Here is a 15,274-nt window from a genome sequence, read left to right as displayed (position 1 = left end):
AAAATTTATTCCTGCTTCGAGGTTTAGGGCAATCCTAAATAGTCCGTTTTAAACAAAATTTAGAACAAATTGTTTCGACAACGGTGCTGCTTCGAAGACTATTAGCTTGTGCTCTCAGCTAACACCAGCGGTGAAATAAGTCGTCACATAGGGTTTATTTTATTTCTGTCCATTCTTTTTTCGGAACGAGAACTCACACACGTGCTCCCCTCGCAGAAACGTGTACATCAGAAAGAAGGCAGAAAAACCCTTCAAACAAAAACGTAGTCTGAGCCACGTCTCAGGTCTGAGGTCCCCATAATTAAAGGGCAACTGCAGCACTTTTTTGAGAATTTCGCGAAATTCAAGGATTCAAATCTATATAGGCTGCAGGTAAAGCATGCCAAGTGTTTGTGCACTAGCATTTAAAACAGTGACGTAATCGATGATTGAATTTTGCGCTTCTCCTCAATGCACCGGAGGTGTGCGGGAAAACTCAGCGTGACGTCACGGAAGGTATGATTTCAAATTACCGCTGTCGTCAGCCACACCCTGCCCTGACTCGTTATACTCTGCCAAACAACTCTCGGCAGGGTTTGCCCTCGGTGGCGTTGGTTGTTTTCCTTCAGAGCAGGCGCTTGTGCGTTGGAAATGTTCCGATACCTTCGATGACATCATCATGCGCCCCCCACTTGGCGTTGTGCGCTGCGGAGAAGCTTGAAGGGCGTCCGGATTTTATTCGGCGACTACTTCACTATTTCAATTGCTAGCCCAAAAAGACTTCGCATGGTTTACATTCAAGTTTCACACATTCGACCCTCTTAAGCTCGTTGATTTCTAAAACCTATGCAGTTTCCCTTTAAGTATCACGGTGAAATTTTCCGCCTATAAGACCACAGGAACATTGCCCTGTGCTTCACTGTGCGCTGTCTTCATTGGCCCGTTTTGGATGAAAGTTCAGGACCGACGCCTGCCTGTAACTCTCTACCTGAGCTCACAGCCAAAGGTGCGATCGCGAACCATCGCGTAGGCTTCGTTCTCACGTGCCAATAGTGCATACGCGCACTAAAAAAAAGCCGTGAAAGTGTGTAAAATAGAAACAGTGGAATACGCGGCGAAAATTGGCGAACGTAGATTCGGCATACAGTCGTTGCGATAAACAGGTCAATTGTCCTTGCTTTTTATTGCAAAATATAAATTTACAGCGGCAGATGTGGGCTGTTTTTCCGTGCGTAAATCCCGGGAGATACATGGAAAAGCTGCTGCTTGTGCAGCTGCTAAAAAATTCGCTGAAACCATCGACGCATTCTTTGTTTTTTCGTGACTGAGCTTCTCGGTTCAGGATGTAGCTCTAATTGCGCACTTCGGGTGAAAAGTGTTGTGAAATAAAATACGTCCTGCGCAGCTGCGCACTAGATATCGCTCGGAAGCCACAATAAAACACAAATAACATAGAAACTGAGGCAGCAATACAGCATTCACATAAAACTCATTGAAAACAGACACATAAACTGTTCGGCGGGGACAATTAACCTCAGAACAGGGCTAATTGGAGGCCAAATGTAGAATCCTTTGTCTTGGCTGTGGACGAGATCTGGCTGATGTTGAGCCAGTTCAAGCAAAGACTGTTTTGCACTGTACTTGGATGTAAATTATATAAAAAAAGGAGGAAACATTACGGACACCACTTGAGACTATTTACGTGCTTTGAAGGCGAAAGCATTAATTTTAAAATTTTTTTCTTCCTTTCTAATGACGCACTTACTCATTAGCATACAGTCGTAAGTCAACGCATTCACTAGATTCTCCTTTATTCGCCAAAAAACAACCTTGTTTTGTGGTCTTTGAGTTGCGTACACGTCTTGCAATCTGAAGGTCTTTAGTTCGACTCCCCGCACCTTCGGAAGAAGTCTTCTTCTTTGCTGATGACGTCATTGGGGGTTTCGTGGACCACTTTTCCTGTACGCCGGCGTCGACGCCGCGTTTCGGTAGGAATGGGCATTCGCCTTAATAATTTACTGAAATCCGAATTCACGCTGTCCCGGGCGTGATAAAACATCCAGTGCTATTACATTAAAGGTACACTGAAGACGACGTCATCGAACTGTTGCTCTCAGGAAAAAAAAAAAGAGAAAAAATGGCTGGCCGTTGAGCATCGCTGAGCACGAAATATTGTGCGAAAGCACGATTTCTTGCAGGTGGACCCCACCGCTACGTACCTCAAAGCGTGACTGAGGTTTCCACTGACCCAGTGGGCTAGTTACGCTCGCTACTCACAAGATTTACACACATACGGCTGAAACCAGGGGAGTTGCTGCTAGAAGTGCTTTCGCAATAGAATTGATTCTCTGATTTTTTTCTGGGTATGCTGACGTTTTTGCGTGGAGCTAAGGACGCGTTTATGGCCGGGAAAATTTGTCCTTAATTTGTCCTTAGTGACCCTTTAAGAAAGGGGTCGGCTCCTTTACACAATCAACAGGCACAAATTCACAGGCGACCTCCACTTGATGCTGCGGATTTCAGCACTAGCTATTATAGTTATCCATGATGACGATTATGATATGCATGCTCTCTTTGCATCGACGAGGAAACTACCCGTGTTTCATGTCAGGTCAGCCAAGAACGGCTTATAGAAAGCCAAAAACTTTCTACTTGAAATGACTCTGAAATGCATGCGTAGGCGCGGTTATGAGCTGCTTGTCGTCTTCGCCTGAAATGTTCTGCTTATCGAGCAGGAAATTCAGGATTGTGTTACTGTTCGCGTTTTGTCGCCGCGGTCTCCTTGGCTGGGTCTAGGTCTTGTCTTCACTGCTGCGCGCTTCGGTGCCTTGACGATGCCTGCGCTTTCGTTTTCGATCGCCCTCACGACGACGCTGTTGAGTATCGTTTGATCTCGTTATTGATCTAAAAAGCCATGTTAGCGTAACGGCTTTTTCTGAAAACGCCGGAAGAGCGCGAGCCCCTACCCTGCGCCGAGAGTGGCGTTATTTCGTTTTCATCCTTTTTTTTTTTCATTCTTTCTACCGCAGTTCGCCCAGCGAGGTGCTGTTTCATTTCTTGCTTTTTTTTTTATGCCATCACCACGAGCCTCTGTTGAACTCCTGGCCAGACACTATTTTTTTCTTTGTTTTTTATTTCGTCAACGTAGCGCCGTAGGCGAGATCGCACAACGCACGACGAGGTGCACCGGTCACCTTGCTGTGAGCAGCTACGTGTGTGAAACACATTTGTCGTGCGACACTATGTGCGGTTCACGGTTCAGAGGCCTGAGTTGGTGGAGGTCTTAGTGGCGCTCGCTGTTTTCGTAATCCGTCCCCCGTTCTCATTGCTTTGCAACTTCTTGGAAGTCAGCAGTGGTGCATGTGTCTGTAGATGTGTCTCGCTTTGCCCCGTTTTGTTCGCACAGTTTTATTAGCCTGCAACGATTAGAGACAACTAGCCCATCAAAATGTCCTGCTTAATACTCTTTAATTGTCTGTTGATGCATTCTTCTAAGTTGTTAGGCGTTCTTGTGCACTTCAAGCAGCGGCAGTACGTAACATCACCGATGCTCGTTTCTTTATCGCAGCGCCAGCGAGGACGTGAAGATAGGCGGCTACGTCGTCCCACGAGGCAGCGTGGTGGTCACGTCACTGTGGTCCGTGTTCCACGACTCGTCCTTCTGGGGAGATCCGGAAGTCTTCCGGCCGGAACGCTTCCTCAGCGAGGACGGAACAAGAGCTAGCAAGCCGGACAGACTGATACCCTTCTCATCCGGTAATCATTCATTCCAAATCGAATGGCGGGTGATAAAAAAATGCTTGCAGATTACGCCGCCGCCTGAAATGCGGTACGGCAGCCATTTTTTTTTTATTTTCGTTGAGCTTCCGTTGTGGGACGTCCATATGTATATAGATAGCTCCAATTTGAAAGGAAACAACCAGGTTGTACAAAAGTCGGATTTTTGTTATTACTCTTACACTGAAGCTGCAAATGTCTCACGAGCATTATCCGTCCAGACGAGAACTAATTAAAACAAAAGAAACAGATTTCACTTGGATAACACGAATTATCCGTTCACGCGGCCTCATTAAAGCGCTCATAAAGGCTTGGGTGATCTTTAATGTTGTCGACGTGTGCTTCGATTGGATTGTTATCTAGGTGGTCATTCCTATTCTCCATGGACGGACAAAAATGTGCGGACACACGGGGACACCGGAAAGTTAAAATGTAGCAGTGTAATTCATTTCACGACTTAATACGTCACGTAATTAGAGATATAGAACGTATGGTCTGACGTACGACGGTGAACGTTATAAGTTTACCACTATCGAATCATGCTAAGCCATTTTTTGCCAAGGTCGTTCGTTAGTACGAGTGACATCTGAATAAACTTAAAAAAGTGCCTTTATCAAACGTAGCGCGCCACATTTAGTTCGCGGCAATCGCTTGGATAGACAGAGTCATTTTATGTTGTTTATTAGAAAAAACCTGTGTTTATTCAGTCTGGATAATTTCAGTTATTTCAGTGTTAATACAATGCAAATTTGTAAACAGTAAGATTGCGTCCTCAAGGTCGGCACCTGTGCGAAACAAGGGCACCTACTGATTAAGTGGCCAAAGGAAAGTAGACGGCCGCTAGGCCTTAGGTTGGTTTTTCATGAGCACCTCACGCTACCGCACAACCTTCTTTGTGCTCTTACAAAAGGCAACTTACCCCAGAGGCAACGTGCTCGTTGCCACATGCGAGACCGCACGTCGCAGTGCTAGTTCAGTGATTCGCGGGTGGTTGAAAATCGATCCAGAGCCCTCCGCTACAGCGCCTCTTTCCCTCTGCCTCCTATATTCTTTCTCCTTTATCGCTGCTCCTCCGCCGGAAGAAGTCGAATGGCGCTGAGAACAATAAGTTTCTGCGCCTCGGATGTCAACCCATTCCAGAGAGGTTCCAGCGCATTCTTCTCCTCAGGCCGAAGTTCTGCGAAGAGCCCCAGCTGAGACCCGTCGAGACGGTCGCCCTACATAAGACCGCGTCTCGGCGTGTGAAGGAAGAAGAGCGCTTCAGAGTTTCAGAGGAATGAGTGGATGTTTTAACAGCGTCGTGTTTGTCCTCTTCCCTCTAAGTTTTGTAGCGAAAGCTACATTGGCCATGAACTTGCGATTTCGCTGTGGCGGTGCTCCGAGGAGGCACAGAGACCGACCTTGAGCCGTTGCCTAGCAACCGCCGCAGCTGGAGGACGCCGCGCGCTCGCCGCGCCATCTGGCATGACGTCAAACCGCTTGCCTCGTCATTGCGCTCGCTTTCGTATAGACCTTTGCAGTATGGGCTCCCTGGGCGCTGCCATATTGTTCACTGGACTGTCGTGAGCACCCCTCGCTAGCACGGTGGAAGCGGCGGCGGAACCGGTTTCCGACAGTCCAGAGAGGAGGCTTTTCGACAACTCCCTCGCCCGATGCAAAGGTCTATATCCTGGCATAGCCGAGCTAAGCCACTGCCCATTTTTTTTTCGCGCTTGTTTAATTGAGCACGATTGTGAGTCCATCCTGTTTCATCCCTCTTGACAATGGTCGTCTGTTCCAGGCAAGCGGTCGTGTCCCGGTGAAGGCATCGCCAACATGGAGACGTTCATCTTCTTCGCCACCATCCTGCGCCACTTCACCGTTGAACTGCCGCCAGATCTACCTTCCCTCGTCTTTGACGAAAAGCTCGGCATCTCGCTGAGGCCCATGCCCCAGAAGTTGGTCTTCAGGCCGAGAGAAATTTTCGCCCGACAGGACTTCTTGTCTCACCAAGAAACCGACAGGCTTATTAAATGAAAGTGCGGCTGCGTATCAAAAATGCTAGAAACGGGGCTAGTTGGTACTGCATGGTAAGTCGAACGCGCTTAATACACACAGACTAGACAAATACGGATGCGAAAATATAACGGACCGTAGCGGTACTCCCCGTTGTGCGCTTCGAGTGAGCTTTCGCTCTGTTGTTCTTGCTGTTGCTGCATTTTCAGTTTTAGTATAGGCAATGAAGTGAAGCAAAATTACATTAGCAAGGCATCTCCCTGCACATACAGTCAGCAGAAAGGTGATTGAAAAGGACTACTGCTGTCATCGTAAAATGAACCTGGGTGGATTAATCATTTCACAAGGACAGATAAGTTGGAGTGTATCGTCTGCTCCGCTGGTCGAATTCTTTTGCTGGTGCGCCTTTATTGTAGACGCGTGTGGAGCTAATAAAATCACCACGCTGTGTAATTTACGAAGGAATAATTTGTTTCGGTGTCACTTGATTTGAATGCATGGCATCATTCACTTCCGAAGCACGTAACTAGCAAAGTCTCGATTTTTTTTTGATGGACACTGGGAGTATGGCTGTCATATCAAAGCTGAGGTAAAATACAAATTTCATTTTGACAGTCTGTGCTGGCTCAGTGGTTATGGTGCTCTGCTGCTGACCCGAAAGACGCGGATTCGATTACGGCCGCGGCGATCGCAATTCGATGGTGGCAAAATGCTAGAAGCCCGTGCACTGTGCTGTGTCAGTGCACGCTAAAGAACCCCAAGTGGTCAGAATTATTCACTTAGAATCCCCCAAGTGGTCAGAATTATCCACAGAATTAGAATTTTTTACTCCTATATAGGCGTATTTGTGTTTAGAGTATAGGTTCGGCTTCACGACAATGTGCGCCATCGCTTGGAGCGTCCGCATTACTATACAGTCATCGACGGCGCTGTTACGCCAATAAATTGTTGAAGCGTGGTGGAGGTGGTGGTGAAAACTTTTGTGTTCATTTACGGTGGAGTGGACTTAAAGGGGTTCCTCGGCCTCGGTGGCAGCCTGGAAATAGCTGATGGTCTCCTTGTGACAGCCGTGGAGGTCAGTTCCTGTACATATATGGTCCTCAAATTCTTCAAGATGTGTTACATTACCAACAAGAAAGGAACTGCACAAGTAAGCTAAACTAAGCTAGTCGGAGCAATTGCATCTTCGAAAAACGTAGCGCGAAAAACAAGACACAGGTAAGGTGAAGACGCTCGTGTCCTGTCTTCACCTTACCTGTGTCTTGTTTTTCGCGCTACGTTTTTCGAAGATTACCAACAAGCTTGATGCATCGCAAGATGGTGAAATCTTCGACAGCGGAGACAGAGTTCAGAAAAACAGCAGTGACAGCAATGATTGAATGCGATCATCGCGCAGTGAGCATTAAGCGAGTATCACAAATTACATATGATAACAAGCAAATCATTGCTGAGTTAAAGAACTGCGTACTTACCGACTTGTCACGCCACGTTTTGAATGAAAGGAGCCGAAATTCGCTATCGTCATCGGTATGTTTTTATTTCAATAAATAACATGCATATTCTACGCTGTTCTCACAATTCATTTCTTCTATACAGGACTATGTACAATACGTAAGCGACTGCTGTTATTGCAGGCGTGCTATTGCATTCAGACTCTACGACACAAGCCAGGAGATGAAATGAGCAGACGCGGTTGCGTGCGCCTGAGAACACTGCAGGTGGAGCCAACAACGCCAGCGATATAGACTTCTTTCTATTCACCGCAGGCACATCAAGAACATTTTGTAGCTGCGCACATGCGAAGCGTTGCGGTTGTATCGTGCAAGGTAAAAAGTACAAGACTTGAAACTACGGCTTTCCGATAGTTCTCAGGTCACCTACGCCATATCCTCTCCTAAGCGCGGGTCTGCACAAGGCGGATCATCCAAATCCTTGAATATTAATTCAAAGGAGCAGTGGGAGGCTGCCTCATGGAGCCCAGCGCTAGATCTTTAGGACAAGGTCCTAGATTGGGTTCGAAGGGCAGCGGAGTCCTACCCCCCTTACTGCCCCCTTCCCTTTTGGGACAAAGTTGTCAATCAATCAATCAATCAATCAATCAATCAATCAATCAATCAATCAATCAATCAATCAATCAATCAATCAATCAATCAATCAATCAATCAATCAATCAATCACCTCATTCGAACGAGCTGAGTCTAAACCTTACTGATGCCTTTACCGCAGGTATTTCTACCTGTTCTGATAAACTTCGCCAAGTTCAGCAGCTGTGTCACGTTTCATTCCGGCCGAAATCAGGTTCGCCACTTTCGTGACTTTCAGGTGTCGCAGTACTAGGTTTATGACGTCACAATCATCATCGCACATTGATATCCGCTTCCCGCTTGCTGACCGTAAATTTTTACCCTTGTATTTGGTCACTTTAGACTTGTTGTGAAGGTCGTCATCATTTGCAGTCGATAATTCAGCTATTCAACAAGCGTTCCAGTCCTTTTACTATACATTTTGTGAAGTTATCGCTATGTCAGAAATACTGCTGACAAAACACCGTTAGCTTAGTTTAGTTTTGTCTTAAGTTTGCTGATCTTTAAAATTGTTTTATAGGTATTTTGAAAAACAACATGTGACGAAGACAAAGACAATGACGATCACCAATTCAAATGTTTCTAAAACTCTTTAGGCCGCCTTTCGAAGTGGCCAGAATGTATCTGGGGAAGAAGATCTGGTTTCCCCGATAGCTTCAGGTAAACTGCTTTATGCGACTTCATCACTTCATCGAGTACAGCGCTGAAGCGCCACTACAGATCCTTATTGTCACCTATACTACTTCCTGATGACAATGGCAATAGGGCTTGGTCAACGCGCACCATTCCTAAAGAATTAAAAAATAAAAACAAAAGAATAGTCTTCAGTGGCGAACAGTAGGGCCCCACTGCAGACAGACGCGTGTAGATCCTATCTTAATTAAGTGGGACTCCGAGTCTAAGTAAAGAAAGAAAAATATCTTTGTAAAGACTTTGAAGTCGAATTTTGTTGCAGTAAGCTCGAGAACACCGAGTACAGCGGGCTGTAGGATAGAAGGATATTGGCTGCGCTCTCTGGGTATAAAAAAAATAAGAAAGCGTCACATTCAACAGTAACATCAGCTGGCTTGGCCGGCGCCCGCTTATTTCTCGCTACAGGCGTCACTAGTGCAACTCGTGCGTGGCAAGCATCTCCTTGTTTTACTAGGTATTGCTACTGGATCCAAATATTCTGTCTCTCCTCTAACTGCACGACGTTTTGTGTCATTGAGTTATTGTTTCTTTTTCAGTACCGACAAAAGACCCTTCAACAGCACCAGAAATGTCACCTATGAAAATGTCTTCCCGTGGTTAAACTCACCCCACAAGAACCAGAAACAGGTCACCCGCTTGAAGCATTCGGTGACATCTGTCTGAAAACCTAATTTTGCTACTCGAATCTGGACTCTGCTGAAGAAACAGACTTCACAGTAGCGAACCTCGCCTGGGGAATCTCGAAAACGCGACACAGCGAAGTTAAGAAGTTAAACACAAAACCTAGATAGTGTAGACTTCATTTGTCCGAGTTCCTTTTCGTCAGTGCGGGAGCTGCGAACACGGATGGCGCCGGAATTGTGTACTTCACTTATTCAAGTCACGTGAGCTGGCGTGGAGTCCACGGTTGGAATAAGCAGCACTGCAACACTGGTCCGGGCGCAATGGCTCGCCCAAGGCCGTCAGCCTGAGACTGTATATAGGGTCAGAGCAGCGCGGGCATCATGGCGCGGTCGACGAGGACCCCAGAGGCGGCAGCCACGAACGGCGCCGCCTGGTGCAGCTGCTGCAGCCTGGCCGCCGCCGTCTCCGCGGGCGACGGGCGGCGCGACGGAGTGGTGCAGGACGCGACGACGCTCTCGTGAAGCTTGCGCGAGTGCTTCTTGAGGTCAAAGTTCCTGCAGAACCCCTTGCCGCACACCTTGCACGTGTAGGGCTTCTTGTCGTTGTGCGTGTGCATGTGGAAGGTGAGGTTGTACACCTGGTGGAAGGCCTTGTTGCACACGCTGCACTTGTACGCCTTCTCGCCCGTGTGCGTGAGCCGGTGGTTCTTGTAGTTGCCCTTCTGGTGGAAGCCCTTGCCGCAGTACTCGCACACCCACGGCTTGAAGCCCGCGTGTATGCGCACGTGCGTGTTCAGCGTCGAGCTGCGGTTGAACGCCTTGCCGCAGGTGGCGCACTTGTGCGGCTTCTCCTGCGTGTGGATGATCTTGTGGCGGCACAGGGTGCTCGCCTGCCGGAAGCCCTTGCCGCACACCTTGCACACGAACGGCCGGGCGCCCGTGTGCACGGGCATGTGCCGCGTCAGGTTGTAGTGGGCGTTGAACACCTTGCCGCACTCGGGGCACGTGAACGTCTTCTGCTTGCCGCTGCCGGCGCCACCTGCTCCGGCCTTGTCCGATGCTTGCAGCCTGGTCTGCTTCAGCGCATCGCACGCCGCAGTGGCCAAGCGCGGTTGGGGACGTATCAACCTCGCAGTATGCTGATCTCCGGGCGTCGCGGTGGTTGCGAGGCCGGATGAAGGTAGAGAGGATAGGCCGTCAGAGCCCTGCTGCAGCCAAGGGTAGACGAGCCCGCTGCCCTGATGAAGCCTGGCCAGCTGGCTCAGAGCTGTGGTGGCGATGCCGAGAGCCAGGGACGAGTCTTGCCGATCGACCGCGGGGTTGTGCGCACCGTACGGCACTGTCGGCCTTATCCAGGACGCTCCGGATGCCTGCAGTTTGCGGCGCCAGTCGTTGAGCATTGCAGTGAGTGAGCACGCAGCGGCTGATGTGCTGTTTCGGTGGGCTTTGTCCGGAGCCATGATGCGGGCAATGGAGAAGCCCAGGGCGCTGCCGGCTTTTTTGGCGGTCGGCTCGGCCATGGTGCTGCCGGCGTCCTCGTCATCGTCCTCTTCGACGTCCAAGTCGGAGTCGGAGGCCAAGTGGCTCGTTGGCAAAGGTTCCCCCATGGCTGTATGGTGCCTGCTGTTACGCCTTGCATCTGGCCATCTGCAAAAATGCGCACAAAAAAGGAATAGAGTGGCACCTCCGTCGCATCTACGCATGAAGCTGATCACCAGCACGATATCGCTATTCAAGGCACTAATCCGGCAGCCAACACACTTTATCAGTTAGGAAATCCACGGCAAATCTGCTATCCCTTTAGGTGCACATGTAATATACAGTGGGTGCCTAGACTTGGTTCCCGTGTCAAATGGCGGAAGACGATAAATTCGCACGTCATAGATGTTCCGTTCCTGGAACGCTCAGTAAGGACTTATGTTCGCCACGCTAAAATCTGTTGACGGAAGCGCATGCTCCCATACAGTCACTGGTCATTTCCGGCGGAAAACGCAAACTGAAACTAAGTCGCATAGAAGGACTGCATAACTAGCAAAACTCTGGCGTTTTGATAAACTGAGAAAAAACCAGTCACACAAGACGACGGACAAGAAGAGTGTACACACCACAACGACTGGACTAACAACTGAAGTTTATTGGAAAATACATGGTCCGAGCAAGGCCAGCAGAGCATGCGCAACAACATCATCACTAATCACTGCGCAAAAGAGACAAAGACAAGAAATCTAAACTATCGTGGACGATCTAAAAAAGCAAATTCTTTTTCAAGTAAGCTCACCGAAGTTGTGCTTATACAATCAGAGCCTAACAAACCGATATGATATGCCTCCAGTATTTCCCGCTCCTGTTTTCCCTTGCCTCTACCAAGAATGGTGGCATTGCTAAACAAAGGATAACAGCCACATTCGTTGCAATGGCGAGGCAAGTTTGCACCGCCACCGGACCCCAGGGAGGAGTGATGCTCACGAAGCCGGTCATTAATACACCGGCCAGTTTGGCCGATGTAAACTCTCTCGCATGTGAGGGGGAACTTGTACACCACCTGTGCGACACATGTCGTGAAGCGATTCTCATGCTGCGTTGTGCAAACGTGGTTCCTTTCCCTGCCTCGAGAAATGCGCGAACACAGTCCCGACAGCTTGCAAGGAGCAGAGAACACCATGCTCACTCCCTGCTTGGCCGCCACTTTTTTCAAGTTGTGGCTCACTTTGTGCACGTACGGCATGACCTCGAACTTCTTTCGTTCAGTTGGCCCAACGTCAGTCCTCTTCGTGCGTCCTTTCTTGAGGTTCTGAAGCAGCGATTCAGCCACTGCCTTCAAAAGGGGTTTAGGGAACCCCGCGGCTTCCAAACCTTTGCATTGATTGTCAAGGCTGGTTTTGATGGTATGGTGACAGCTTTTTCCCAGTGCATTGCGGAAACAGTTCATCGCAATCCCTCTCTTTACAATCTTAGAGTGCGCAGAACCGAAAGGTAACAAAGCTTTCTTGCTTCTAGGCGAAAACATCCAGCATAAATGGCCATCGTCAAGGAATGTTAGTTGCAGTTCTAGGAACCTGATAGAATGATTGCTAGGGAGTTCATGAGTAAAATTAAGAGTGCGTGAAGAAGCTTTAAAAGCAGTCAAAACATCGTCTACTGCTGCGGGCAGAGTGTCATTAGGTGAAAGGTCTAAAAATACTAAAAAATCGTCCACGTACCTAAAAACTTTGCACACACGCTTGTCATGAAGTAAGTTTTGAAGTGTTCTGTCAAATTTTGCTAAAAATATCTGGGAAAGCACTGGGGCAACGCTAGAGCCAATACATATTCCATTGAAGGAACAAGGAACCTTTGAATTCAACAACAGTAGATGACAGGTAAAAAGATAACAACTCCAAAAAAGAATCAACCGGCATGCCACATGCGTTCTGAAAGTTCACAGGACTACAATAATCAAGATTGTAAAGAGAGGGATTGTAAAGAGAGGGATTGCGATGAACTGTTTCCGCAATGCACTGGGAAAAAGCTGTCACCATACCATCAAAACCAGCCTTGACAATCAATGCAAAGGTTTGGAAGCCGCGGGGTTCCCTAAACCCCTTTTGAAGGCAGTGGCTGAATCGCTGCTTCAGAACCTCAAGAAAGGACGCACGAAGAGGACTGACGTTGGGCCAACTGAACGAAAGAAGTTCGAGGTCATGCCGTACGTGCACAAAGTGAGCCACAACTTGAAAAAAGTGGCGGCCAAGCAGGGAGTGAGCATGGTGTTCTCTGCTCCTTGCAAGCTGTCGGGACTGTGTTCGCGCATTTCTCGAGGCAGGGAAAGGAACCACGTTTGCACAACGCAGCATGAGAATCGCTTCACGACATGTGTCGCACAGGTGGTGTACAAGTTCCCCCTCACATGCGAGAGAGTTTACATCGGCCAAACTGGCCGGTGTATTAATGACCGGCTTCGTGAGCATCACTCCTCCCTGGGGTTCGGTGGCGGTGCAAACTTGCCTCGCCATTGCAACGAATGTGGCTGTTATCCTTTGTTTAGCAATGCCACCATTCTTGGTAGAGGCAAGGGAAAACAGGAGCGGGAAATACTGGAGGCATATCATATCGGTTTGTTAGGCTCTGATTGTATAAGCACAACTTCGGTGAGCTTACTTGAAAAAGAATTTGCTTTTTTAGATCGTCCACGATAGTTTAGATTTCTTGTCTTTGTCTCTTTTGCGCAGTGATTAGTGATGATGTTGTTGCGCATGCTCTGCTGGCCTTGCTCGGACCATGTATTTTCCAATAAACTTCAGTTGTTAGTCCAGTCGTTGTGGTGTGTACACTCTTCTTGTCCGTCGTCTTGTGTGACTGGTTTTTTCTCAGTTTACAATGTACCAACTGGCCCGCATTTCAACCCTTCTGCATACCGTTTTGATAAGACAGGACATCTTAAGATGTTGCACGGCGGTACGCTTTGCTATCACCAAAACTGAGTAACGGAGAGTTCTAAAACGTTCAGACATTAAACATTGTTAGTCACCCCATATTATTGTATTATCACTATTAGCACGTGTTGCACGCCGCATTTCATGTTCTGAGCGGCGTTACGAAAGCCTCGCATACGAATATCTGTGAAAATTGGTAATGTGAACATTTGCTTTGGTTGGAGAAAGCGGTGAGAGATACTTTGGTGCGCTCTGTGTAGGTGGATTGTACAGCAAGACGGACATTAAGTACGTGATAGACGTCAAATATTAGTATATACTGATTAACTGAAATGGACGAATAAACTTTTTATTTGTGATTTTAAGCAGCAAGATTGCACTGCGAAATTGAAGGCCATCAACTTTAAAGCTGAGCCCAGTTTTGAAACTTTCTTTATTGGGATTGTGGCTCGAAATATCAAATACCAGAAATAAGCATTTCGAAACTCGCTGAGGTGGCTTTTCCGCGCTGCACATTTTAAAAATGGTGTCGCTCGCATTTCTAATGCAGAAAATAGAGACGCCGATTGTGTATTTTATTTCGTAGAAGCACTTAACGTGATTTAAGCGGCGATACCACGTGTAGCGACCCCATTTTATAAATACACAACGCGGGAAAGCCAACTCAACGAGCTTTGAAGTGCGTAATTTTGACGTTCCATATTTCGATCCATATTGCCAATGAAGGAAATTTAAAAACTGGGATCACCTTCGAAGCTGACCGCATTCAATTTCGCAGTGTAATATTGCCGCCTAAAATCAAACAAAAAGCTAATTAGTTAATTTTAGTTAATTATTCGATGTGGCCCGCTTGTTGTATAATCCACTTGCAGAGACCGCATCGGCAACTCTTTCAGAGTTTTGTAACATGAAAATCTTTAAAGGCAAAAAAAAAAAAATCACCCTGTATATAATGAACCGTATGCGATCACACACGGAAATAATGGTCTTAGTGCAGATACCCAAAAGCCGTATGACCGCTTAATAACTGAACTGCACCTGTCCACTGCGGTGCAGCTGTGTGGTATACGCACCAGGCCTAACTCTTTCCAAGAATAACTAATTCAAGCTGGGATGGCTTCCAACTTCAATCTGTGCTTACTTTTCCTTGAGGGTGATCTCTCTCTATATTATCTTTTTTTTTTCGTACTATCTGATACTTGACGTCAAAACTGATGCTGTATACCAGGTCCCTGGGCCTAGTCGTGCAGCATGGACAGGTTTTTGCCCAGGTAACCATTCTAAAACTGTGCATACTTCGGGAAGGACTAGACTGAATTGCATTGAATTGATTTCAGCCTAAACAAGCTGCCAAACTTCAAACCCGTGTACTTTCGAAGCCTGACGGTAGTGAAATGTTTGCATGCATTGAAAATTTATGCACAGTAAAAGCGAATTTCAATAAAAAATTTGCGGAAATACTCATGCCGAAACTTTTTCTGGCGACGCCTGGCTTTCGTGTTGATGAGCCGCCTAAAGCTCTCGCATTCAAAAAAAACAAGTAGCAACGGGAAGGCGAACGAGACCCGCAAACCACTGTAAGCCCACAGGGTGGAGGCAAGCTTCTTCCACCGATCGCAAGCTTCGCACCTGTCGACCCGACCAAGGGCATCAGTGGGTACTGTCACCGAGAGGCAAGGTTACGCACCCTCACATACTGCATCTAACTACG

The 15,274-nt window shown here is 47.6% G+C and overlaps 1 protein-coding gene and 1 pseudogene across 2 annotated transcripts in view; one reads left to right on the top strand and one right to left on the bottom strand.

Moving 5' to 3' along the window:
* The window catches only part of LOC149358752 (cytochrome P450 2J4-like), a 36,094-nt pseudogene extending 29,160 nt beyond the window's left edge, over positions 1-6,934 (top strand). Inside the window, exons 9-10 of the transcript XR_016288729.1 lie at positions 3,548-3,735; positions 5,537-6,934. The product of XR_016288729.1 is annotated as a cytochrome P450 2J4-like (transcript). The remainder of the gene's footprint in view (positions 1-3,547; positions 3,736-5,536) is intronic.
* Positions 6,935-8,863: 1,929 nt separating this feature from the next.
* LOC149358751 (uncharacterized) lies at positions 8,864-10,794 on the bottom strand. Its single transcript, XM_089568900.1, has one exon. The coding sequence runs from the start codon at positions 10,756-10,758 to the stop codon at positions 9,514-9,516; it is 1,245 nt and encodes a 414-aa protein (XP_089425026.1). The 5' UTR covers positions 10,759-10,794; the 3' UTR covers positions 8,864-9,513.
* Positions 10,795-15,274: the final 4,480 nt, after the last annotated feature.

This window comes from Amblyomma mixtum, chromosome 2, assembly GCF_055824585.1.
Source record: "Amblyomma mixtum isolate Tamu chromosome 2, ASM5582458v1, whole genome shotgun sequence".
Taxonomy (NCBI): Eukaryota; Metazoa; Arthropoda; class Arachnida; order Ixodida; family Ixodidae; genus Amblyomma; species Amblyomma mixtum.
The sequence above is the reverse complement of the archived record's forward strand: the minus strand, read 5'-3'. Positions and strand labels throughout refer to the sequence as shown.